A 24,413-nucleotide genomic window follows, 5' to 3' on the forward strand; every position below is an offset into this window, starting at 1 on the left:
GACTGAGACTCAGCTTGCCCATCTCTAAAATGGGTAGAAATTCCTGTTCCAAAAGGCAGCATGGGGATATGGCTCTGGCATGTCCGAACTTTAAGGGGAGGCCTAGATTCTCATCTCAGCTGGGCTGCGACCAGCTAAGGGATCTGGGGTGGTCTTCACCTCTCCAGACCCTGGCTTTCCCATCTAGGGAGGAAGGCACATTGGGATTAGATCCGAGACAAGGACGCATTCAGCTCCAGCTTCTCAGATGTGACTGGAGAGCTGAGTAGCCACAGGTCTCCATAGCCAAAGCCTACATGGAGGTCTCCCCGAGAGCAGGGGCAGGTCCTCCCGCTAAGACCCCCACCTCAGGCCCCTGGAAGGATACTGGCTTCTGCACTTCCTCCCCGCTTTCATCTGAGCATCTCCAAGCACCAGGAGAACAGCAGTTAATTAACCCTTGCAACAGGACGGAAAGGTGATAGGACCTCATTTACTTCAGCTTCACAGAGAGGAAACAGACACAGACAATGGCTCTACCTCATAAGGACCCTGATGTAAAACTCAGTCTCTACCTCCTCCCCTGCTCCCATTTCTCAGCTCTGAATGTCACCTGAGCCACCTGGGTTCCTTTGGCTGTGCCTGCCAGGCCTCTGTTCTTGAAAAGTCCAGGGGAAGAAAGATAGAGGGGATACAGTCTCCTTCTCCCAAGCGGGCATGGCTCCTGCCCCAAAAGGGAGTGATTGATGTGTTTGCCAACTCAGTGTCCCTGCTGCCAGCCCGTGACTCACTCCCACTCGGCCCTAGGAGATAGGAGGGTCCCACGGGGCCCCAGGCTCTCACCCAACAAGAAGAGACAATGATCCTACTTGCTGAGGGACAGAATGTGCCCGAGAGAATAAGGCGCGGGAGCAAGAGTGGGCAGGGCCGGATCCCGGGCCACCCCTCCCTGTGGAAAGCAGTAGCTTGGCTTGTAGTGTGTTTTCACAGACACCTTGCTGAGGCTAGAGACACTCCTATGGAAGAAGCCTGTGGTCCACACCTACATCTGGAGTGTCCCTCAGGGAGGGGCCCTCCTTCCTAAACTATAGTCTACCAGAAGGGCTCTGCTTTCCATGTGAGGAGTTCCGCTGCCTTGGAGTTGGAACTTAAAGGGAGGGGGAGGGGCAGAGGGAAGGAAGAAGCCCCAGCCTGGCCGTGGGCTTCTCAGAACATCACTGCCCTGGGGACTGTTGCTAAGATTCGGGGACTCCCTGGCCGGGCCTCAGGCTGACCGTCAGCAGACAGCATCTCTTCGCAGCTCTGATGTCACAGAGCCCATGGCCTTCCTTGGGAGAGAGGAATCGAGGAATGCCTCGCATGTACACACCATGGGCTTGCAAAGAGAGGGGACCGTGGTTCCAGCAAGTACATGCCAGCGGTGTCCAAGGGTGGGCTCCAAGTGGAGAAAACCAGGCCAGGCGCCAGAGGAGCTAAGCTGAGCTTGGAGTGGGTTGTGAAAGGAGAGGAGGGCTGCCCCTCACAGAGAGAATGTGGGCGGAGGACAAACTCTCCTAGGCCTGGGGCTCGGTCTGACAGTAGCGTCTGGGCCCTCTTTTCTGACTGACCGCCCCCAAGGAGGGCAGCTGTATGCATGTTGCCAGCTCCAGGGGTCTCGTAAGCCTCCCTGGCCTCCTGCCACCGATTCCTGGGGGTGTAGGAGCTGCCATGCCCCCTAAGCTCAGCAAGGCTGCTGCCCACCCCTGCCTTGTGCCCCTGAGGAGCACCAGACCCAGAATAAGGCAGTGAGGATCCTCATGGGGGACGGGAGGCCAGACAATTTGGCCAGAATGCTCAGGGACAGAGGTCAGGGTCAGGGTCAGGGACTCGGTGGGGCAGCCAAAGAGGTGGTGGGCAGCATCGGGCTTTGCCAGCCCTGGACACGGTCAGCCGCTGGCCCTCCTCAGACGGTGCCTCTCTCCTCAGGAGAGACGGGAGAGCCTGGTTTACATCTTCCTCCAGCTCAGTCTGTCAGCGAGCCCCCGGAAGTACTTCCATTAGGTTCACAGAGAGCTCTGAGGTGGGGGTGAGACGCCGCAGTGGGCACTGTGAGGCCGCTGACCCCCTGGCCCCATAGAACGGAAATGGCTTCTCCGGAGAAGGAAAGCTGCATGAGTTGGTCACTATTCTCACCTTCCCTCTCACACTTAAAGGAGACCCTCTGGGACTTTAGAGGGAAGATCAGAAGAACCAAGGATAATTGTAAACTTCTTTATTTTTTTCCAGAAAAAAAAAAAAATTAGCAGAGTTTTGTTTGGGTCCTGGTGTTTTGTGTGGTTGGGGGGTTGGGGGGTTGACTGGCTTGATTGGTTTTTTTTTTTTTTTTTTTTTTTTTTGTCCTGGCAAGAACTAATGTACTCAACCAACAACAAGTCTTTAAAGTCCTGACACTATAGTTAACAACAACTCAAGGAGGAAGCAAGAGCGTCAGAGAGGATAGCATTCAGAGTGAGCTTGAACCCCTGCAGGCCTGCATTCCCTCAGCTGGAAGTGGGTGGGGGTCTCCTTCCCCACCTCCAGCCCCTGCAAGATGGGGCCCCAGTCCCAGAAGGAGCAGGAGGTCTGGGCAGGACCCCCCCACCCAGGTTCTGGGGTGAGCGGGCAGGTGACACCTGGCCAGAAGGCCACCGGGCTCCCGCCTTCATCTGCAGCCGACTCCCACAGGGAAGAACTCCGATCTCCAGCATCCCTGTCCTCACTAACCCCTTCAGTTGGTAAATCGAATTTACCCCCGGTGCTCCTGTGTTTACTTCCCCACTTGATTCCTCCGTCTTTGTGAGATCGGTAGGTGTTCTCCTTCTTCTGATGTTCTGTGCAGGGAAATCAAGCTGCAGAAAAGTGCAGGGACTTGCCCGGTACCCCACAGGCAGACTTGGCAGAACGGAGTCCAGAGCCCAGTGAGCTGGAGTGAGTGAGGATCTCCTCACCCGCCCGCCTGGGATGCTGCAGACGCTCCCAAGCCGGGAAACAGGGGGACCTGAGGGGGATCCACGAAAACTCAGCCCTGGGTAGATCTTCTGATGCCTCTTTTCTGGTTTGAGAGTTTTCCTTTTGTCACAGAGCTCAGCGAGACGAAGGCAGCGGCATTTCCCAAGTGGGTGGAAGATCTCTCCCCACCCTTCGCGCGGGTGAGGCTCAGCATTCTCCCCCAGGGCCCTGGCAAGTCTCTACGGAGGCCTTCCTGCCCCAGGAGAGCCAGCTCAGCTGAAAAACAAAATCAAATCAGGTGGGGAGTGGAGGAGGGGAGGGGTTAGAGACGCAGCTGGGAGGAGAAGCAGCTCTGGGGCTCTAGACTTCCAGTCCTCTCTCCTTCTCCCCGGCAGGCCGCCCAAGGGTGTGGCATGAAGGGGATGAAGGTGGGGTTTGTGGAGTTTGTTGAGAAGCGCTGAGCTAAGTTGGGAAGGAGGCTGTTTGTGACTTCAGTGGGGGCTGAATCCTAGAATGCTGAAGTCAGAAGAAGCCTTTATAGGGCCCTCTGCAGCTGAGGAAACAGAATCAGAAAGGTGTGGTGACTGCCCAAGGCTGCACAGCCCGACACGAAGAAACAGAACTGGGCCCCGGATCTCCCTTGGACTCTTGCCCAGAGCATCTTGTCACACTGTGGTCTCTGGGTACCCTTGCCACCATGGGCAACAGTGTTTCCCCAACCTGGGTCATTTGCAATCTGCTGTTACAATTTTTATGAAATCATTGACCAACTATGATTTATTGCTAATGTGCTTACTTTTAAATTTCAAAGGAAATTTTGAAAGGAAAATTTATATCACTAAAAAGTGGGAAAAAAAACACCCAATATTCTTTGCCATAGATGGTTAACCATAACTTATAACCAATAATAATAAATAAAATAAAAACAAATTTATTTAATTCCTGCCAGAGAAAGCCTTTTTTTTTTTTTTTTTTTTCCCCTTTCTGCTCAGAAAAGGGAGGCTGGCAAGTATTAAAAAAACATGCTGGCACCAACCTAGACTTTCTCCTTGTGGTGATCAAATGGAAAAAGGAAGCGCTTTCCATGCGCTCTGATGTGGGTTATTGTGGTGCCTTAAATGCTCTGACGTCACCTCACAATCACCAGGAGTGCCTATCCCACCCTTGGGGAGATTCTGGGTCACAAACTCATCGTGCAGGATAATTTGCCTAAAGCTGGTCCAGCAGGTCAGGTAAAGCTGAGAGCCAAGGGAAAAAGCTACAGAGTACATCCCCCTCCCCAAGGTGACCAGCCACATGCCAGACTGAACAGTTTGTTTTTAACGGAACATTTTAAAGATAATATATTTTTTTAACCTTTTGACCCGCCTTCACCCATTTCTCCAGCACCCCCCTTCCCAATTCTGGCAGCCACCAGTCTGTTCTCTGTATCTACAAGCTTGGTTTTTGTGTGTTTTTTTCTTGGGTTTTGGGGCCTGAGGGAGATGGATTTTAGATTCTACGTATAAGAGAGGTCATATGATAATTGTCTTTCTCTGTCTGACATAATTCACTTAACATAATATCCTCCAGGTCCATCCATGGTGTGGGGAATGACAAGATTTCATTCTTTTTATGGCTTCCTAATACTCCATTGTGTGTGTGTATATATATATATATATATATATACATATATATATATGTATATATATATATATATATATATATACACGCCACAATTTCTTTATCCATTTATCCATTGATGGACACTTAGGTCATTCCCATGTCTTAGCCATCGTAAATTCTGCTTCAGCGAACACGGGAATGCACATATCTTTTCAAGTTAGTGTTCTCATTTTCTTTGGACAAATGCCCCAAAGTAGAATAACTGCATCACACAGTAGTTCTATTTTTAATTATTTAAGGAAACTCCATCCTGTTTTCCACGAGTATGCATTCCCACCAACAGAGCACAAGGGTCTCCTCTCTGCATCGTCACCAACATTTGTTATTTCTTATCTTTCTAGCCATTTTAACAGGTGTGAGGGGATATCTTGTTGTGGTTTTGATTAGTATTTCCCTAATGATGAGTGATGTTGGGTACCTTTTCATGTACCTTTTGGCCATTGGCATGTCTTCCTTCGAAAAATGTCTATTCATATCTGCCCATTTTAAAATCAGATTTGTGTTTGTCTTTTCCTGCTGATTTGTCTGAGTTCTTTATATATTTTGGGCATTAACTCCTTATCAGTTATATGATTTGCAAGTATTTTCTCCCATTCAGTAGGTTACCTTTTCATTTTGTTGATGGTTTCCTTTGCTGTGCAGAAGAGCTTAGTATAATGTTGTCCCACTTACTCATTTTTGCTTTTATTTCTTTTGCTATGATGTTAGATTCAAAAAATTATCACCAAGATCTATGTCAAGGAGGTTACTGTTTTCTTCTAGGAGTTTTACGATTTCAGGTAAAGATGATGATTCTTTTTTTATTTTAAAATTTTATTTATTTATTTGGGAGAGAGAGAGAGTGAGCCCAAGTCAGGGGAGAGATTCCCAAGCAGACTCCATGCTAAGTGCAGAGAATGACCTGGGGCTCAATCCCAGGACCCCAAGATCATGACCCAAGCCAAAATCAAGACTTGGACACTTAACATACTGAGCCACCCAGGCACCCCAAAGATGATGTTTCTGACTGAATGTTTACAGTTCTCTGAACTAATTGATGGCTTGGTCAGTGCTAAACTTTGTGGGATTGCTCCCTGGGGCCAGCCAGGAGAGGGTCCCTGGGAAATCCTGGGCCTCCTCCACATCTGCCTACAGCCCTAATCCTCTCTTAGAGGCCCCACGATGTTGGGACCAAAATGGGGGTGCTGTGAAAGGAAGCCTGGGAGAGTAGTGGGGCTCAGGGCTAGCGAATGGCCCAGCTCTCCCTTTTCCTTCCTGACTGCCCCTGAGGCTTGAAGCAGGATGGCCCAACTCCCTCAACGTGAAGAAGCTCAGTGAGATTTGGCTAATTCCAGGAACTCCAGGCCCAGCCACAGTCACCGGTCTTGACATGACCCCCTGCTTTCCCAGCCCAGTCTGTGTGTGCTCAGTGGTGCATTGGAGCAAGGCTTAGTTGAAAGGGTATCAGTCACTTTTCTGCACCTTCACTCTTGTGGTCCTGGCCAAGACAGACCAGTTGTCATGACCCCAAGGTCTCCTGGCCCACTGGTGTCCCTTGGAACAGAGGGACGTCTAGCTCAGGTCTTTGGGCAGTAAGGTTGTGTCACACAGCTAAGGAGCTATACTCTTCCTAAATGTCTCTAAGGATCTCCCATAACAGGCCAAAAGCAGGCGGCGGAGACCTCCTATATATGCAGCCCCTGGGCAAGGAGCTTCCTAGGAGTTCAGGGCCAGCAACTAGCCAGAGATACAGGTGGCGTTCCTGCAGAGCACCCCCTAGCTGCAGGGGCTCTTGGCCATGTAGTCTTCCTTCATGTCACCAGGCTCTGACAGCTGAGTGGCTGGAAAACAAACACCAGGAGGGAGGTCGGAGACCTGAGTCTTGAGTCACGGTCTGCCACATCTTAGCTGTGTGGCCCTAGCCAAGCCTCGAGTTCTATGCACTTAATAAATGCTCACAGAGAACACGAGGATGTCGCCATCTGCCCTGACACTTCACTGGCAAGGCACAAGGCAGGAGTGTTGTCCCACAGGGGTCTCCAACAAGATGATGAATGGGAAGCTCTTTGCATTTGATTGAAAGGGTATCAGTCACTTTTCTGCACTTTCAGTCTTGTGGTCCCGGCCAAGACAGAGCAGAGCGTCATGCCTGCTAAGGTGTTTTTACAATAAGTTCAGGAACTTCCAAAGATCTTCCCGACCACAATCCACTGCCAGCAAAGTGATGTGTGTCTGTGTAGGCGGGTGTGCATATGGGAGCACACACGGGCACACAGGCCCATCTTCCAGAGTGGAGCTCTACCACCCGAGCCTGGGGAGAGCCAGCCACACTCTTCCTCCTGCCAGGTGAAATTCTTGGCCTTCTCAGCAGTGGGAGTAGTTTCCTTCCACTAGCAGGGTCTCCAGGGAGCTCTGTTTGGAGCCAAGTAAGCATCTGCCCCTGAGGATGTTCCCACCTCATGGCCTTTGGCCTCCTCTTCTTAGGTCTGGATGTACCCCGTGGCCTCATGTGTGGGAGGCAGTGGTTAAGAAGGCTACTGAGCATCCCCAGACCTTCCCCAGTGCTTGCATGGGGTGGGCGGGTGCCCAGCTTAGTGGGATCTTCCTGACTCTCAACTATGCTCTTCAAGGAGCTGATGTGTTCTCGCAGATTCCAGGAGTTATTTCACATTGAAACCTTATAGGGCTTCTCCCCAGGATGAACAGCTGCTAGGACGATGGGGTCAGCCCCTGGGTTCAAAAGGCAGAAGCTGTGGCCACAGAACAGGGGGCTCTTGGAGGGCAGGATAGTCATGCCTCAGACTTATCTGAGCATGAGTCTGTGAAAGAGAGGTGGCCGAGGTTCAGGGTTCCTCTGCCACGGGGCCTGTTCTCACTGGTAGTAAACACCTGCTGGGGATTTCTTTTTCCAAATATGACACAGAGTGTACACATGAAACATAAGTCCTTGTTCCCCAAACCCATCCTGGGAGTTCCAGGGCCTGAGAAAAACCCATTGCTCAGCTGTGAAGGGGGAGAGGTTCTGGAGAAGATTTTCAGAAAATCCACATTTCCCCCCAGGCTAGCAGTGAAGCAGGGAGCCAGGCGTGGAGACAGAGCTGGGTGGGGGGCACCACAGTGGTCTGTTTGGACAGCAGGTATCATGGAGCACCAGCTCTCTGCAAGGGGCTGGGTGCCCAAGCACACTCTGGGCCCAGTTGCCTGATAGCACCAGGAGCCTGGGTGGGCCTGACCCTCCCACCAGCCTGGGATGCAGACTTGGAGCCTGGAGCCCATCAGGACAGGACGCCTCTTTCACCAGAGCTGTGAGCTCCCTGGAGAGAGCAGCGCCATCTTGAAAGACCCACAAACCACAGCCTGGAGTTGGCGATTTTTAGGATCTTACCTAGTTGGGCTGCCGCTGTCCAGATACTTTAGAAAACTTGTTCTGAATCACCCACTAGTTTCATACTACCCCCCTGATCAATGCCAGCTCCCAGCTTCCACCTCTCAAGATGACAAGGGACACTAATCATTACTAAGCAGATCTCTGATGAATTCTGCACTCCCACCAAAACTTTCATGGGTTGGGGTTCTATATATACAGGATATATATTATAAAATATATATACGTATAGAAATATATATTTTTATATAATATATAAAAATTTATATAATATATATAAATTTATATAATATATAAAAATAATTTTTATATGATTTATTATATTATATATAATAAATATATAATAAATATATATATTATATAAATATTTTTAATATAATATTCTAATATAATATTTATTTATATTATAAAATATAAATATTTTATATTTTTATATAAATATTATATTATATATATAAATATATAATAAATATATATTTATATATATAAATATAATTTATTATATTGTAATTTATATAATATATAAAAATATATAAAATATATATTTTTATATAATATATAAAAATATGTATTTTAAATATAATATATAGAAATATATTTTTAGTATTATATATTATATATATAAATATATATTTTAATATAATATATACAGTATATATTAAAATTCAGGTGGTAGAAGCTGCCCAACACCTGACATCAGGCTGTTTCCAATTCCCGTTGTGCCTCGTCTGAGTAGACACCCACCAGCCCCTGTCCTTCAGTTTGCAAACTGGAGTTCCTTCCTGAGTAGGCACTGCAGGACTCAGGATGCTGGGGATGGAATCATGGGAGAGCTCCTCCCCGCCCCGAAGGGCTCCCCAGCAGGGACCCACCCACCACCGCAGCCTCCAAACAGAACAGGTCTGCTCTTTGCCTGGATGTCAGGGTTTTGTGAGTGGTGCGCAGCTCTGCTCTCCACATGCTGCACAAAGCCACGTGCCAAAGAAAGAAAGGAGGACTAGCCCAGGGTGGGACCCGCTGCTCCCTGCCAGAGAGGGAGCAGAGCTCAGGAGGAGACAGGGAACGGCATTCCTCCTGCCCAAGTCCCACCTTTGGTGACTCAGGCCCAGCAGCTCTCTGCTCTCGATGCCTCCAGCTGCTGAGTAAGCAGCCATCTCTGCCCACACCCTCTCCCCCCAACCTCCTGTGCCCTGGGGCCTGAATGCCCCCTCCTGGGCAGCCCTTGCTGAGAGAGGACCTGTGCTCTCCAGTCCCCCCAGAAGAAGAGGAGCAGAGCTGCCACACGCATTGTGAAGCTCCCTCTCCTCCCCGCCACCCCCATCCCCCCGCCCCTCTGTGACTGGCCAGCTGTGCCCAGTCCTGACCAAAATCCCAGGAAGATGGAAGAGAGCATGTCTACTGCACCAGGGCCCGCAAATGGGCACTGAGGGGGGACCAGTAGGTACAAGGGGAGTAGCAAATGGAATCTGTCCTCAAGGCATTTTCAGTGTGAGTCCCTTCTCAGGAGGGGCTTCCCCCGGCCCAGGAGACAGAGGACCCCATGCAGTTGTGTGTGCGCCCCGCGCTCTCATGAGCAGGGCATTGGAGAGCGCACTGCTGAAGGCTGCCCTGCTGGGCACTGCGCTGGGTGTGGGACTCAGAGGGAAGAGCAGGGTGTGTCCTGCCGGAGAGCCGGTTTGGCCAGCCCCACCTTGCTGGCAGAAGCTTGGTTTCAAAATGGGCTAATAGCTGGGGACACAGACACTCTTTTCATCTTGGTCTGCCCAGCACATGCCTGACTCCTTCTGTCTGGTCAGCCAGAGCTGGAAAGGAACTCTCTAGGCTTGGCCAACCAGCTAATAAGGCCTAGGTCAAGGAGCAAAGGGAAGAATCCTGGACCCGCATAGCCTGAAAAAGCCTCACTGGGCCACCCTCACTGACTGGCTTGCCTCATCCAGAACCCCTCTGCCTTCCTGGCAGCTTGTTTCATTGTCAAGGACCCCCCTGTGGCCCATGGAGGCTGTGGGAACCCCAGTGCCAACCAACGGCCCTGATTTCCATCGCTGGCACAGATTCCCGTGGCAAGTCAAGGCCCTCCTTTGGGCACTTCTAGTGAGGCCAGCCCTGCTTGAGGGCCCTAGGCACAGTGAAGGGCGTCTTTTCCCTGGAGAGCTTGGGGAAGATGACAGAAAGCATTAGCAACTAAAGAACACATAAGGTCACAACCAGTGGGGGTGTGCAGTTGAAGAAGTCTGGCTCTGGGCATGACAGAAATCTGAAGAAGGGGCCTTGGTTGAGTCAGAGCAGGCTCTGTGCAGATGACTGGGGAAGAGGTCTTCGAGAAACATAGCATTTGGGAGGAGGGGCAAGGAAAGCTATGCAGGATGGAAAAGAGGCTGGGCAGAAGCAGGATGTGGTCAATGTCACCAGACGGCATAAAGGGATGTATTGGGGAGGGAAGAGGTGACTGGACAGGCAAGGGGACCAAGCTGATGAGTTCTTCTTGCAAGAAGCAGAGAGAGGAGCACCTGGGTGGCTCAGTGGGTTAAAGCCTCTGCCTTCGGCTCAGGTCATGTATCCCAGGGTCCTGGGATCAAGCCCTGTATCAGGCCCTCTGTTTGGCAAGGAGCCTGCTTCCCTTCCTCTCTCTGCCTGCCTCTCTGCCTACTTGTGGTCTCTGTCTGTCAAATAAATAAATAAAATCTTAAAAAAGAAGAAGAAGAAGAAGAAGAAGAAGAAGAAGCAGAGAGATACTGTGGACTTGTAAAGCACAGAAAGCTTTGTCTGAAGAAGGTCAAGTGGATGGCACCAGGGCCCCAAGGGCTGGGTTGGAGGCTGGCGGGAGGCGCTGGAATTGTCCAATAGTGACCTGAGGCTTACTGGGGCCACAGTCTGGGCAATGGGAGTGGGAAGGGAGGAGTCAGAAAGGAGTCTCAGTTGGAAGGACAGAAGCATGCCATCTCTTCCTAAATGACTGGTCACTGTCATGTCCCATGATCTTGGGCCAACAGGAGCTCCTCCAGTTTCGGGGCCTCTTCAGACTGAATGAGACTTTCAAGGGGAAACTGACTATGTTCAGTTCTTTGAGGCCCTGGGTCTTCGGCTGTGTTAGTTTAGTCACCTTCCAGGACTCAGTTTCCTTGCCTGCAAAATGAGGGGGTAGGCCTCTGAGCACTTCCTGACATGACAAGGAACAGGAATATGGTCTAGGGAGCATTCAGCAGGACATAAAATGCCACAGTTTTCCAAGAACAAAGGGAAGGAGAGAAAATAGGTGAATTACAAGACCTAAGTCATTAGAGAAGGGAAAGCAGAACAGGGCCTGGCTAAGAGAGTCTCCTCGCTCAGGGCAGATCTCTCTGTGCCACCTGGAAGGTAGTTCCAACTGTTGACCTCCTGAAGAGCCTCACTTGTCTTCCAGGTGGAGTAACATGTCTCCCTGGACACACCCTGGGCCCCCCCACCCCCAGCTGTCCAGCCCAGCCTACTCTCTGGTTGAGGGTCATCTCTGTCCCCAACAATAGTCAACTTTCTAGCCTCTGGAATGTTCTGATGTGTGATGCATGGACCATACCACACAAGGCTAGAGTTTCCCAAGGAAGCATGAGCTAACCAGACAAGGGGCGTGTGTCTGTGTCTCACTGTCCTTTGTATTCAAAGCAGAGGATGCTGCCAGCAGATCACTATCTGGGTATGGGGGTGTGCCTGGGAGACCCGGCACTGGCAGTGAAGCTTTCCCACCTGCTGTGGGCACCTGGGTGCTCACTCCCCTCGTGTTTTCCGCTCCGGCTGCAGCTGCTCGCTCAGGACCTGGAAGGGAGGGTTTGGAAATGTGTGGGGGCATTCTTGCTAGTCATGATGACTGCGAGGCACGCTAGCATTAGGGCTCGGGGGCCAGAGGCAGCGCAACATCCTGTCGCGCTTGGGGGAGCCTGCACAATGAAGAATTGTCCAGCCCCAAATGCCGACAGTGCCCACGTAGAGAAACACCACGTCATTCCATTCCGTCATGGAGCCGTACAGGAGGGCCTCACTCCTCTTTCTGAAACCTTCTGAGGCAGGTTCTGTGGCCATTGGGTGAGACTAGTGTGGGGCTCTGAATACCCGTTTCCTGGACTGGCCTGGACTCCCAGGTCCGTCCCCGTCAAGTGTCAACCTGGTGGCTCCTTAGGTCTGGCTGTGGTGAAAGGCCACCCACGGTCGGATCCCAGGGATACAGATATCCGAGGGATACAGATGTGCCTACTAAACAAACATTTAGGTCACGCACTGTCCTACAAACATTCATTCACTGGACTCTCCCCATACTGGGTACAATTATAATCCCAGTTTTACAGATTAAAAAAAAAAAAAAAAAGGAACTGAGGTGTGTTGTGTTCAAGTGAGTTGGCCAAGGCCCCCCCATCGGGCCGTTGACATAGCCAGGGCTCGGCCTCGGCAGTGTAGCTCCAGAGCCCGTGTCCTTGACCACTGAGTCTGCCTCTGCCCAGGGAGCTGGACGAATGGCCTGGAGTCCCAAACCTTCAGCCTGATGGACAGCAAAGGGGAAAGGTCACAGGCAAGGAGGCTGGTGACGGCCTGCTTTGTCTAAGCTTTGGAGGGAAACCCCGACCCCCGGACTAGGACAGGGAAGGGCCTGGCAAAGAGGAAGTGTGGTCCCCACTTGTCCAAGTAACAGTAAAGTGACGGGAGTCACCCAAGGCTCTCCTCAGCCTCCAGCAGCCATAACACAAGGAGCTGGGGTGGGGCTCCCGGGAATGGGTGATGCCACTAAGATGCGGCTGTGCGGGGAGGGCAGGAAATGCAGTCCCACAGGGTCAGCCCTGCCTTCTCCACCACACCTGCTCCCCGGCGGGTGCAGCCGGCGCCCTTCCCCGAGGCAGCCCACCCTCGCGGAGACTTGGCAGGATGGCCCATTGCTCCTTTTCCCAGCACAGGAGCGGCCCAAAGCCTCTGTCAGTCTTCATCAGCATGATCACACGGTCGCTGGGTTGGGTCCAGGATGAGCGTTTGTACTCCTCATCAGGTGTCTGGGCTGACGTCAGGAGTGTCATTTACTGAGAACAAGAGAGTTCCTTGTTGCATTTCCATTTAAGGCTTAGCCCGCCATGGGAGTGCTCAGCCTGCCCTGCTATCATCACCTTCCCCCACCTTCCCCCACCCCAAGAGGATGGAGGGCTGAGGCGTGTGGCCATGGGCCTGAAGCAGGGGAGGCCTAATCGCACATTTTGTGCAAGGTGCACATTCCGTGTCAAAAATGCTCAGAAAATTGCCTCCCTCCCTCCCCTCTGCCTGTTGCTGTTCATTTCTGCCTCCCCAAACACCTGCACACTTGTTCCCTTTGGGGTGGGCTGGTTGGACCCAATTTAGGGAAGAAAACTGTGCCCCCCCCCCGAATGCCCAGCTGAGCATGTAGGTAGAGGAGATGAGAGCGCCATTGTCAAGGTGAACAGTTTGTGGCTTCTGACTTTTGGATGCCACTTCTGACTGGGACCTTGACCCATGGGTGGTTTCCTGCTAAGACTCTCCCGGAGCGGGTGCTGAAAGGGGATGGGCCAAGAGAAGGCCCTCCCCAGCCTTGGGTGGCTCGATCTGGTGTGGAGGAGAATAACCCAGTTGTCTAACCACCTCCCTCCCCGCTCAACACACACACAGGGGGTGAGGCAGGCAGCCTCTGGGCGGCTAGGCTTGGCCCTGGCTCATCCCAGCATAGGTGAGGTCCAAGTCAGCCCCTGTGTGGAGACACTTCATCTCCACAGGCCCAGTGTTACCCTCTAGTCTGAGGACAAGTCAGAGCAGGCAGACCCACCACCAGCCTGGAAGCTCCTGGGAAAGTCCCCCTTCGACAGATCCGTTCCGAGCTCCTTCCCACAGAATCTCCAGCTTTGTAGGCTCTTCCCAGGGAGGCTGCATCCCCAGGTGAGCTCTCACAGAGCCCCTGGGGGTTGCCTCATTTCCATATGTTTTCCTGTCAGACTGAACCTCTGCCTAGCCTCTCCCTCCTGCAAGCCTGACTAAAAACCCAGGAAGCCCCCCTCACACCCAACCCTAAGCCCCTGGGCCTAACTCCATGCACACCGGGGCTCTTGCCATAGAAGGCCCAGGAGCAGAAGCATTTTTTTTCCCTCTGGCCTGCTAGGGGTTCCCCTGGAGGGCCTGTTACCCTTTGCTTCTTGCCCAGCACAGGGGAGGCAACACGAGGAGTTCAGCAGGGAAATAACAGTGGTGAACAGTCCTGGCCAGAAAAAGAGACGTTTCTCTCACTCTGAGTACAAGTGGACAAGGAAGGTGGGCCATGTTGGAAGCTGCCGGTATCTGGGAATGGCACAGCGCCACAGGGCAAGGACTTGGGGACGCAGGGGCAGGTCCGGTGTCACCCTTCCCTCCTGAGTTAGAAGTCCCCGTCTTCTCTGGGCCTCCGAATCCCCACCTGGCCAGGGCCATCCACGTAGGACTGGATGAGTTCCTGCACCCCCATAGTAAGAAATGTGTTTTCCAGCCCAGCCCAGCCCACAACACAGCACGCGTCTCTACCTCATGCCTTGCACTCTGAGGGCTTCCGTTCCAGCATCTACCACGCTGTCCTGGTTTTTTAAGCGAGAGTCACAAATCGGCTAAATGGATTTCACAATCCATAATGGGTCACAACCTGCGCTTTGAAAAAATAATATGTCAGATGATGAGGCCAAGAGGCCTTCCACTCTGAACGTCCTGGGGTTCCATGAACGTTATTACGGAGGCCAGGGAGGATGGGGTCCCGTGGCCAGCTGGATCCAGAAGCCCCGGTCAGGAATCCCCACTGAGCCTTCCCTCCTTTCTCTGACCAGATCTACAACGGGACCCTCAAGCGGGAGAATGACAACAGGCGTTTCAGCTCCTACAGCCAGATGGAGAACTGGGGCCGGCACTACCAGCGGGGCCCCTGTCCCACGACCGGCGCGGGCAGTGACATCTGCTTCATGCAGAAGATCAAGGCGAGCCGCAGCGAGCCTGACCTCTACTGTGACCCCCGGGGCACCCTGCGCAAGGGCACGCTGAGCAACAGGGGCCAGAAGACCACCCAGAACCGCTACAGCTTCTACAGCACCTGCAGCGGCCAGAAGGCGGTCAAGAAGTGCCCTGTGCGCCCACCCTCCTGCACCTCCAAACAGGAACCCGTGTATGTCCCGCCCATGTCCTGCAACAAGGACCTGTCCTTTGGCCACTCAAGGGCCAGCTCCAAGTAAGTGCTGCCCGGCTGGGCAGGGGGCCAGGGTGGGGGTTCAGGGTGGGGGCAGACTGTCCGCCTGGCTGCACACTGATGATAGAAAGGACCACCTTGGTCCCCAGAGTTCCCTTGTTCCTGCCTGGGGGCATTCCTGGAATGGACTGAGGAAGTCTTCAGTGTGAAGGGGGAGACAGAGTCCAGACATTAACACAAATGCTTGGGGTATGTAGGTTCTAAAGGGTCACAGGTTATGAACAGAGTGGGGCTAATTAGAGAAGGTTAGCTAGACCAGTGGTGCTCCAAGCGTGTGCCTCAAAATAGTAGTGACAGCATCACCTGGGAACATTTTTGCGTTGTCCCCAGACCTACTGACTTGGAAACTCAGGGAAAGGCCTGGCAACGTGTGTTCTAGCAAGCCCTCCAGGGGACGGAGAGTTTGTGACCTTAGGCATGCAAGTCTCTGTCTGTGTTCTGGAAGAGCAAAGGAGTGTCCCCAGATGTGGCCAGTGGGCAAGGGGGCCATGTTCCACCTTATAGGACAACAGACAACCAGGACAGACAGACATCGAAACTGAGGAACTGGATCTAGAGCTGAAGAACAGAGGATCTCTCTTGTCCCTCGACCCTGAAGGCCCAGGGAGAATGAAGGAAATGAAGCACGTGTCCTGTAAAGATCCACAGGCCAGGGTGGCTTGGGGATGGGACAGGGTTCTAGGGGTCATTGGGCCTGCCCTCCAGGGCTCAGAGCTCCATAGACCTCTAAACTGTTCCTTATCACCACCTAATGGTCATTTATTCATTTATTTGGCAAACATTTACTAAGCATCTACTATGTTCCAGGGTGTGTGGTAAGTGTAGGAGACACAGCCAGGAACACACAGCCCAGAGCTATCCTAGAGCCACACACTCACCTGATAAACTTCTCTTCCTAGAGCTCCAGGAGCTTTGCTTCGTCTCTAAACCTCATAGTCCCTTCTAGACAGGTGCAGGAACTCCCAAGGAGGAAACAAGGCACAGAGACGTTAACTCACCTGCCCAAGGTCACACAGCTGCTGCAGCACCCTGTGTTCTTCCCCAGTCTGTCGCACTGTTTCGATAATAAGCTGAACTCCATTGTAAAGCTGGACCTCTCCTAACTACTCGGAGGCCATCAGGGATATTTAGGATGAGTTGGAGAAGGACTAAGAAACCCTTTCCTATGGAGCAGGACTCGGGGCGGCAACAGGCCCTGGCTTATTGCCCCAAACCAGAGGCCCTGAGAGGACAAGGTCTGGGCAAGACACGGAAGGGGATGTATGATGAGCCATTTCGAGCTGACGTTTGACTGGCAAATGAGACATTTTCTCAACGCGGGGTAGGAGGGCTGCTGATAGAAAACCAGAGAGCTCTGCTCCATGGGAGATTTTTCCCAAAATGGAGTTAGGATGCCACGCTAAAGCCACGAATATTTAGTGAGCATTTACTGGCAGGACTGAGCCCGGTACCCATGAGAAGGCACCTCTAGAAGTGCTGAGGAGGGCTGGCTGCCCCAGGAAGGACTGCCCCCCGGAACTCTCCCCCGCTGTTGGGAACCAGGACACAGGCAGGTGGAAAGGGCAGCCCGAGAGTTGACATCACAGGAGCTGGAGAGGTTCCTAGAAGAGAGGTGTCCTTTCCCTGGAATGTTCAGGGAAGCGGGACTTCAGCGAGGCACATGTGTTATGAAGGGAAGGGACACGGCCACACCTGAGAGCCATGTGGGTGCTCAGTGGAAAGATGAGTCTTGCTGGAGCCGACCTCATGAGGGGCTGGAGCGTGGGCCAGAGGGCAGAGCAGAGCCAAACGATTAGATTGAAACGTGAAATTTTTTTTGTGGCTCAAAAAGGTTGACTATCAGCCATTTCATACGGTCCAGCTTAACCCGTGCCCTTGGATATTAGTCTAAGCAGTCTGCACTTGAACCTGCAGGATGGAGAAGGCACTGATGGGAACAACTCAGCAAACTAGGTTTTAGGAGTGCTAATCTGGTAAAAGGGAGGAAATTTTTGGATGGGGGAGCTTGGAGAAGAGAGCCAGTTGTGGGGGTGTCTTGCTGTAGTTCCAGTGAGAGTGACTATGGCCAGAAGGAAGGCAGTGGCTGTGAGGGTGGGAAGAAGGAGCAGATGTGAGAATTGTTATGTAAGAAAATTAGCTGGACTTGGGGAGAGATGGAGGCATTGATGGTTGGATAGAGAGAGAGGGAAAATGGAGGAAGGAAGGATGGATGGATGGATGGATGGATGGACGGACGGACGGGCGGATGAAGGGGTGAGTGGGTGGTTGGATGGACAGGCTGTGGCAGCTTGGGCACATGGGGGGAATTCTGAGCCCCAGTCTACCCTGGAGCCCACCCCACTGCCCATTGCCCACAGGATCTGCAGCGAGGATATTGAGTGCAGTGGGCTGACCATCCCCAAGGCTGTGCAGTACCTGAGCTCCCAGGATGAGAAGTACCAGGCCATCGGGGCCTATTACATCCAGCACACCTGTTTCCAGGATGAATCGGCCAAACAACAGGTAGCTGGCTGCACACCTTCCTCCCCCTGGAGGCCTGGGCAGGGACTGGGCGTGTCAGCCTGACCCCATTTAGAGATGGGTGGGGGCATTTGCGCTCGCTCCTTCTCACCCGGCCTGGCTGCCCGGGGCGAGGAGCGTGCTTGGCATCGCCTAAGATCACAGCTGAGCATCTTAACCCTCTAGTGAGTGGACATTAGTCAAGCGTGTCTCCCCTACTGGTCACATGGAAGAAATAGTCATGGGTTCAACAGACATGCCCTTTCTCAGATGCCACTAGAAAACATGACTGCTTTCCATCCTTCAACTCCCCTCCCCACCGTCTGTCTGTCTGTCTCTGCCTCCCTGCCTCTCGGTCTCCATCTCTCTCCCCCTCTCATAGCTGATCCTCTTTCTCACCAGGCGTTGTTCTTGCCTCCTGAGCCTGGCTGGTGGGAAGGACGCCTCTGGGGCTCTGCAGCTCAGCCCAAGGGTGTAGTGCCCTAAACAAACGGGTTTTCCAAAAATTCCATGATCCACCCGCATCCAAATTCCTGCCAGAGGAGAAGGAGTTCCCCTGGGAGGGTCTCTCTTACGTCTGTCCTGGTTTAGGATTTTGAAGTATATTTATATCTGTCTCCTCCTCTGGTCCTCACTGCTCTATTTCAGAGGAGGAAAGTGGGGCTCAGAGCAGAGGGGCGCTTTCCTGAGGGTCTCCTGGCGAGGAGGTGGGGGAGCTTGCCTCTGAATCCATCTTGGCTTCTGGTCTGGCCCATTGCTATGATTCCAACCTGCTCATTCATGTTGGTTGGCTTGAGTATTTCTGAACTGACAGTCGACTTTGGGTCTGAGAAGACTCACCTTGAGCAGAGCCATGAGATCAGCCTCACCTCCCTAACTGGGCAAGACGGCCCCCTTATCCCGACAGGTCTATCAGCTGGGAGGCATCTGCAAGCTGGTGGACCTCCTCCGGAGCCCCAACCAGAACGTCCAGCAGGCTGCGGCCGGGGCCCTGCGTAACCTGGTGTTCCGAAGCGTCACCAACAAGCTGGAGACCCGGAGGCAGAATGGGATCCGAGAGGCTGTCAGCCTCCTGAGGAGAACTGGGAGCACTGAGATCCAGAAACAACTGACCGGTAGGGAGCCCCTGCTGTGGAGAGCTCGGGGCTGGGGTTGGCAGGACTGCTGGCTGCAGTCCCAAGATGGGGTGTGGGGCAGCCCCTCCAGGCTGGCTCAGAGCACAGCCATGCAGACTTGACCTCAGGCTGAGGTCTTGGGAGCCTCCATGGTACTGACCTTGGCCAGATTAGTGGTGTCCAGATGGTGCATACCTGCAAGGGGTCAAAGTCTTTCTGAAGATAGAATGCAAAGCATGGAAGGCTAGTGCCCAGACAAGACCCTTGTTCAGCAGAGGCTGGGATCTGTAGGTGACAGGGAGAAAGGGAAGTCAATGAAAGCAGGAACTAACAGTTCTTAACCATCTTCCTGTGTCCAGACAATATGGTAAGCACTCAGGTCAGGGGCACAAGAGACAGAAGAAACTATGAAACCCTCAGGCTGGACGGGGAAGATGAGGCCAGGCACAGAGTAACCAAGATCAGTATTTCTGGAATAACTTTTAGGAAGAAAATAGAATTAGAAGACTCTGCATGCTAACATTTATATAAAAAACCATGAATCAATCCAGTGTTTCTGATCACCTTCCCTATTCATAATTTTGACCTAGATAAAGAACTCTAGATGCTCCCTGCTCTCACAGAACCTGCAGTCTTGTTGAGACGCTGGGAAGTGGGCTCAGGAAACAATCAGACACTAAGTGAAATAAACCAGGCCTACTTAGAAGGTGACCTTTTACTAGGATTCATTTGCCAAAGCAGGCTGGAGGCTGGAGGGTGGTCCCCTGTTGCCTGGAGTCTTCCTTGGCCTGGCATGTGTTGAGTTGACTGTCCCCGACCTCTAGGGCTGCTCTGGAACCTGTCCTCCACTGATGAGCTGAAGGAGGAGCTCATCGCCGATGCCCTGCCCGTGCTGGCGGACCGGGTCATCATTCCCTTCTCCGGCTGGTGTGATGGCAACAGCAACATGAGCCGGGAAATGGTGGACCCTGAAGTCTTCTTCAATGCCACAGGCTGCTTGAGGTGAGAGAAGAGTATGCCCATGGAGTCTTTTGGCCCCAGCCCTGGGCTTTGCCCAGGCAGCCCCATCTCGGGCAGGACCAGCCAGGGAAGAGAACATAGAATGCAGTCTGCCTGGCACTGGTCTTCACGGGCAGACTCCAAGAAACGGAGCCCCAGTATTTCTGATGTCCCTGCACCCAGATAAGGATCGGGACTCCATGACCTCCTTTAAGGGACCGCAAATGACTTCTTAGAAATCTAAGAGTGGAAGTGCCAGATCTGAATACCCAAACTGCTTCAACCATTTCCCTCTCCTCTGTTTCCCAAAAATCCATTTCTGGTACTATCTTGAAGAGTGTGCTTTTAGACAAAAGGCGGCTGATGGGCTCCTAATGAGTCATTTCCCAGCCATGGTGCTAACTGCCACATTCATCGGCATGAAGATGGCATGGCTCTGCCCAGAGTCTCCTGCGTCCCCCCTTGGCAGGGAGGAGGGATGCGGGTACGCTCGCTCCAGGAGTGCAGTTACAGGCTGGGTTGTGGGTGCTGGTATGGAGGTGAAGCCGTAGAACGGATCTCCTTTGAGGATCATACCCTGCTCTGATGGCGTCTGTCTCCTCCAGCTCCTGGATGCTGCAGAGTGAGGGGTGCGGTGTTTCAGCTGGGGCTCCTCCCTGTCAGCCTCCAGCAGTGGGCTCCAGTGAGCAAAACTGGGGTGTTAGGGACCTGATGGGCTGCAGGGCTATTGGTGGCAACAGGAACCACACTTGGCAGGCACCAGGCAAACAGGCCCGGAAGGAGCCCGCTGCTGGGGCAGAACACAGCTTCCACAGGGACGGGGCATGTGGCCCCAGCCGAGCACCCCTCAGCTCCTTTCCCAGATCTAGCCCCTGGCCCCACAGAGAAACTGGGCAGGGGAAGCTTCCAGCCCCCGTTAACAGGTGCCCACTAGTGGTAGCGCATGTGTCTTGGGGTGCTAGCTGCATTAGAGCCCTCGACGGTCATAAAAGTTACAGGCCTGGGGCCCAGGTGGGCGGAAGGAGGGGTGGAAAGAGCTCAGTGCAGATGAGAGCCCGTCCAGCCTCCACCACGATGGGGCGGAATGGCCTGAATTATCTTTCCTTACTTCTTCCTCGTGCCTTTTGCTCTGCTCTCGTCCTACCAAACCTCCAACCTCATCCCCATCCCCTCGGGCCCCCTTCTGCCACCTGCTCTCCTCCCTGCGTGCCCCCCAACCACTCTCCACCCCTACCCCTCCTCCCCTGCCTCCTCACCCCCTCTCGGCTCTCTCCCGCAGGAACCTGAGCTCTGCCGATGCGGGCCGCCAGACCATGCGAAACTACACGGGGCTCATTGATTCCCTCATGGCCTATGTCCAGAACTGCGTGGCCGCCAGCCGCTGTGATGACAAGGTGAGCGCACCCAGGCAGCGCCCCACTCCGGCCCTGGACCCCAGTCCTCCTCTCGGTACAGCACTCCAAGGCCCAGGGCCTCCCCAGAATCAGTGAGGGCAGCTCCTTGGGCTCTAGGTCCTGGCATTTTTCTCTCCCAGGCTCCACGAGGCAGGTCTGCCCTTGAGGTGGCCTTTAAGGTATGGTCCAGTGACAGGACAGAGGCCCAGAGATGGGCCGGTGAAGGGGACGGCTGGCTGCAGAGTGCTCTGCTTGCCGGGGAGAGTGGTTACAGGGCAGCTCCCCGTCCCTCAATTAGAGGCTGTGTGAATGGGGACACTTGGTGACATCTCTGTTCCTCAGTGTGCACTTTATTCCAATGGAGATGATCATATCCTATCTGCCTCCTGGGTTGGTTTAAGGCTCAGTTAGTTCATAAGCAAGACTCAAAGTGGGCCTGTGGCCAAGAGAGCGCCCCATGAGCCATTACTGTCACTAGTGCCAAGCCCAGCAGACGGCCCCGAGGAGCCCCACTGATACCCCAGGGATCCTACCTGCACCAAGGCTCCCTCTGCTACACTGGTTTCCCACTGCCCCCCAGTGAGGCCACTGGCCAGACTGCCCTCCTGTCCCCTTTGAGCTTTGGGACACACTAGCACACATAGACAGGAAAAATCATGGAGGGAAGAGGAACTGAAGGCTGGATGTTTCCATCACGGCAGGACAGCAACTTGGGAGAATAGTGAGTTCCCACAGTCCCCAGGTGACCAGGGGACTCTCTGCACACCATGGGCTCTGGGTCTGGCATACAGTTTCCCAGCGGCCTGCTCCTCCCCTGAAAGTAACAACAGGGCCTCAGGAGAGAGACAGTCCCGTGGAGGCTCAGCCAGGTCCCAGGGGTCGTCATGTTTTCTTTTGCTGCGGATGCAGCATCCCCTCTACCTGTGTGACCCAGACCCAGTGACTCAGAGTCCCTTAAATCCTAGCAGGGCCATTGGACAGTCAGTCTGCTGGCCCAAACAGCAGCCTGTTAACTGAGGACAAAGGCAAAGGCCTAGGAGAAGCTGCCACAGCCAAGTCTCAGGTGCGGGTCTCACTGCCTGTGTGGACTTGGGATGGTTCAGCATCTCTGCTGCTGGAAGCTGAGGACGAGCCAGCTACAACACAGGGCAGGCGTAGGGCTTTGGAACCTAGATAAGTCCAGCGGCTCCCGAGGGAGAATGTGTGAGAACAGAGGTGTGTTCTTCAATAGCCCAGCCCGACCACTGGTACCGTGGCTGTCACGCAGAAGCGGTGCCGCTCTCTGTCGTATCCTCCTGTGTGGGGGGCCCTGTGACAGGTACTTCCGGGTAGGCCTTCCCAGGAGCCCTGTGAAGCAGGTGACTTCAGTCCCATTTTGCCACTGAGAAAACCGGGGCCTGGAAGGTAAAGCAAGCCCCTCCAGTTCACGCAGCTAGGAAGCAACAGACCTGGGTTCGAGTCCAGACCCCAGGGAGCATGACAGTGGGAGGGAGATTTTCACGCAGGCCCGTGTTCCTCTGTCCTGAAGCCACTGAGGGGCTGCCTCTCTCTCGTGAGCAAGGGCGGTGGGGGAGCCCGGGATGCCATCGGGGTGTTGGGGAGGCCCGGGCTCAGGTGCCACACTTCTGCTTGGCCCCCAGTCCGTGGAGAACTGCATGTGTATCCTGCACAACCTGTCCTACCGCCTGGACGCCGAGGTGCCCACCCGCTACCGCCAGCTGGAGTACAACGCGCGCAACGCCTATACCGAGAAGTCCTCCACGGGCTGCTTCAGCAACAAGAGCGACAAGACAATGGTGAGTGATGGTGATGACAGAGTCAGGGCCTGCTCCCCACCAGGCAGCCCGCTGGACTCAGCTGCCCGGCGCCTGCTTTCCTCTCTCCCTCAAGCCTGAAACCAGCAAGAAGGGCCAAGCCCAGGCCGAAGCCCTGGTCTCAGGCTGGTGTCGCGCTCCAGAAGCTGAGTAGAGGGCATTCGTCTGGTCTTCAGAGGGGATCTGTGTACTTGAGACTGTAAGACCTCAGACTACCCGGAGGTCAAAAGCTCCCGCCCTCCATTGGCAGAGCTTATCCTCTCTTACCTGTGATTGATAAGCTTGACCCCATCTTGTCCATTGCCCTGGAAGGTTTGGAGGAGCCAGGACTCTAAGCCCTCTCTGGCCTGGTTCCCACCAGATCCCAGGCCTCCCAGGTCCCCCAGAAGCAGGAGGGTGCTGTGGAGGGAGGGTCAGTCTTCCCCACTGGGTACAACTATGGAAACTGGGCTCTGGGCCACACCTGCTGGCCCAGGGTGGGTCCGGCTCGGAGTCTGACTCTGGGAGGGGAGGAAGGATCATGGTGTGAGACCCAAAAGCAGCTGGAAAGTTTGGGCAGAAGGTGGCCAGCAGCACACTCCCCGGGATCCCAAAATTGTCCTCTGCCTCCCTCGGAGACCGCCCGAAGGAGCAGGTCCCCTGTCCTACCTCACTTCTGCGGAGCTGCCGTAGTGAGAAAAGGGACACCAGGAAGGTGCTTCCCCGGTCCCTCCTATCAGGACCCAGGACCCTAGAGCTGGGAGGCACACAGAAGGCTTGGGTTGGCTCCCTTCCCAAGGCTCCCTGCTGACCTACCCTTTGTCCTCAGAACAACAACTACGACTGCCCCCTCCCGGAGGAGGAGACCAGCCCCAAGGGCAGCAGCTGGCTGTACCATTCAGATGCCATCCGCACCTACCTGAACCTCATGGGCAAGAGCAAGAAAGATGCCACCTTGGAGGCCTGCGCGGGGGCCCTGCAGAACCTGACCGCCAGCAAGGGGCTGGTGAGGAGTGGCCCCCGCCCCACCCCCATTCCTCCAACTCAGGGCAGGCTCGGCTCCCTTCCCGGTTCTCCCACGAGCACGTCCCCGGTCTGAGTCCTAGCAAACACCTGTGGCCTGCAGAGCTCCGTTCTGCCTGCACGAATAGAGACAACGTCCTATGTGATATGGGGGAGATGAGGGAGGAGAAATAGCCCCGCCCTCTGGGAACTCCCAGGCCGTGGCAAAGCAAACCCACTCCTGCAGGATTCTGTCTGTACCCACAGAGCCCCCTTAGCGTTGTGATTCCTGCCCCCACGCTGGCCCTGTCTGGGGTGGAGGACAGGGATGAAGGGTATGTTTGTGGTGGGAAGAGTCTCTTAGGTGTTGAACTGGCAGAGGGAAAAATAGAGGGTTTGGAGCATGAACAGATCTAG

General features: G+C 53.8%; 1 protein-coding gene across 1 annotated transcript in view; it reads left to right on the forward strand.

Moving 5' to 3' along the window:
- PKP1 (plakophilin 1) overlaps positions 1–24,413 on the forward strand; it is a 50,109-nt gene that overhangs the window by 16,019 nt on the left and 9,677 nt on the right. Inside the window, exons 3-9 of the mRNA XM_059146340.1 lie at positions 14,782–15,176; positions 17,552–17,696; positions 18,601–18,808; positions 19,633–19,810; positions 21,087–21,201; positions 22,842–22,997; positions 23,824–24,000. Of these exons, the coding sequence (XP_059002323.1) occupies positions 14,782–15,176; positions 17,552–17,696; positions 18,601–18,808; positions 19,633–19,810; positions 21,087–21,201; positions 22,842–22,997; positions 23,824–24,000 (1,374 nt within the window). The remainder of the gene's footprint in view (positions 1–14,781; positions 15,177–17,551; positions 17,697–18,600; positions 18,809–19,632; positions 19,811–21,086; positions 21,202–22,841; positions 22,998–23,823; positions 24,001–24,413) is intronic.

Source organism: Mustela lutreola, chromosome 14 (assembly GCF_030435805.1).
Source record: "Mustela lutreola isolate mMusLut2 chromosome 14, mMusLut2.pri, whole genome shotgun sequence".
NCBI classification, from domain to species: domain Eukaryota; kingdom Metazoa; phylum Chordata; class Mammalia; order Carnivora; family Mustelidae; genus Mustela; species Mustela lutreola.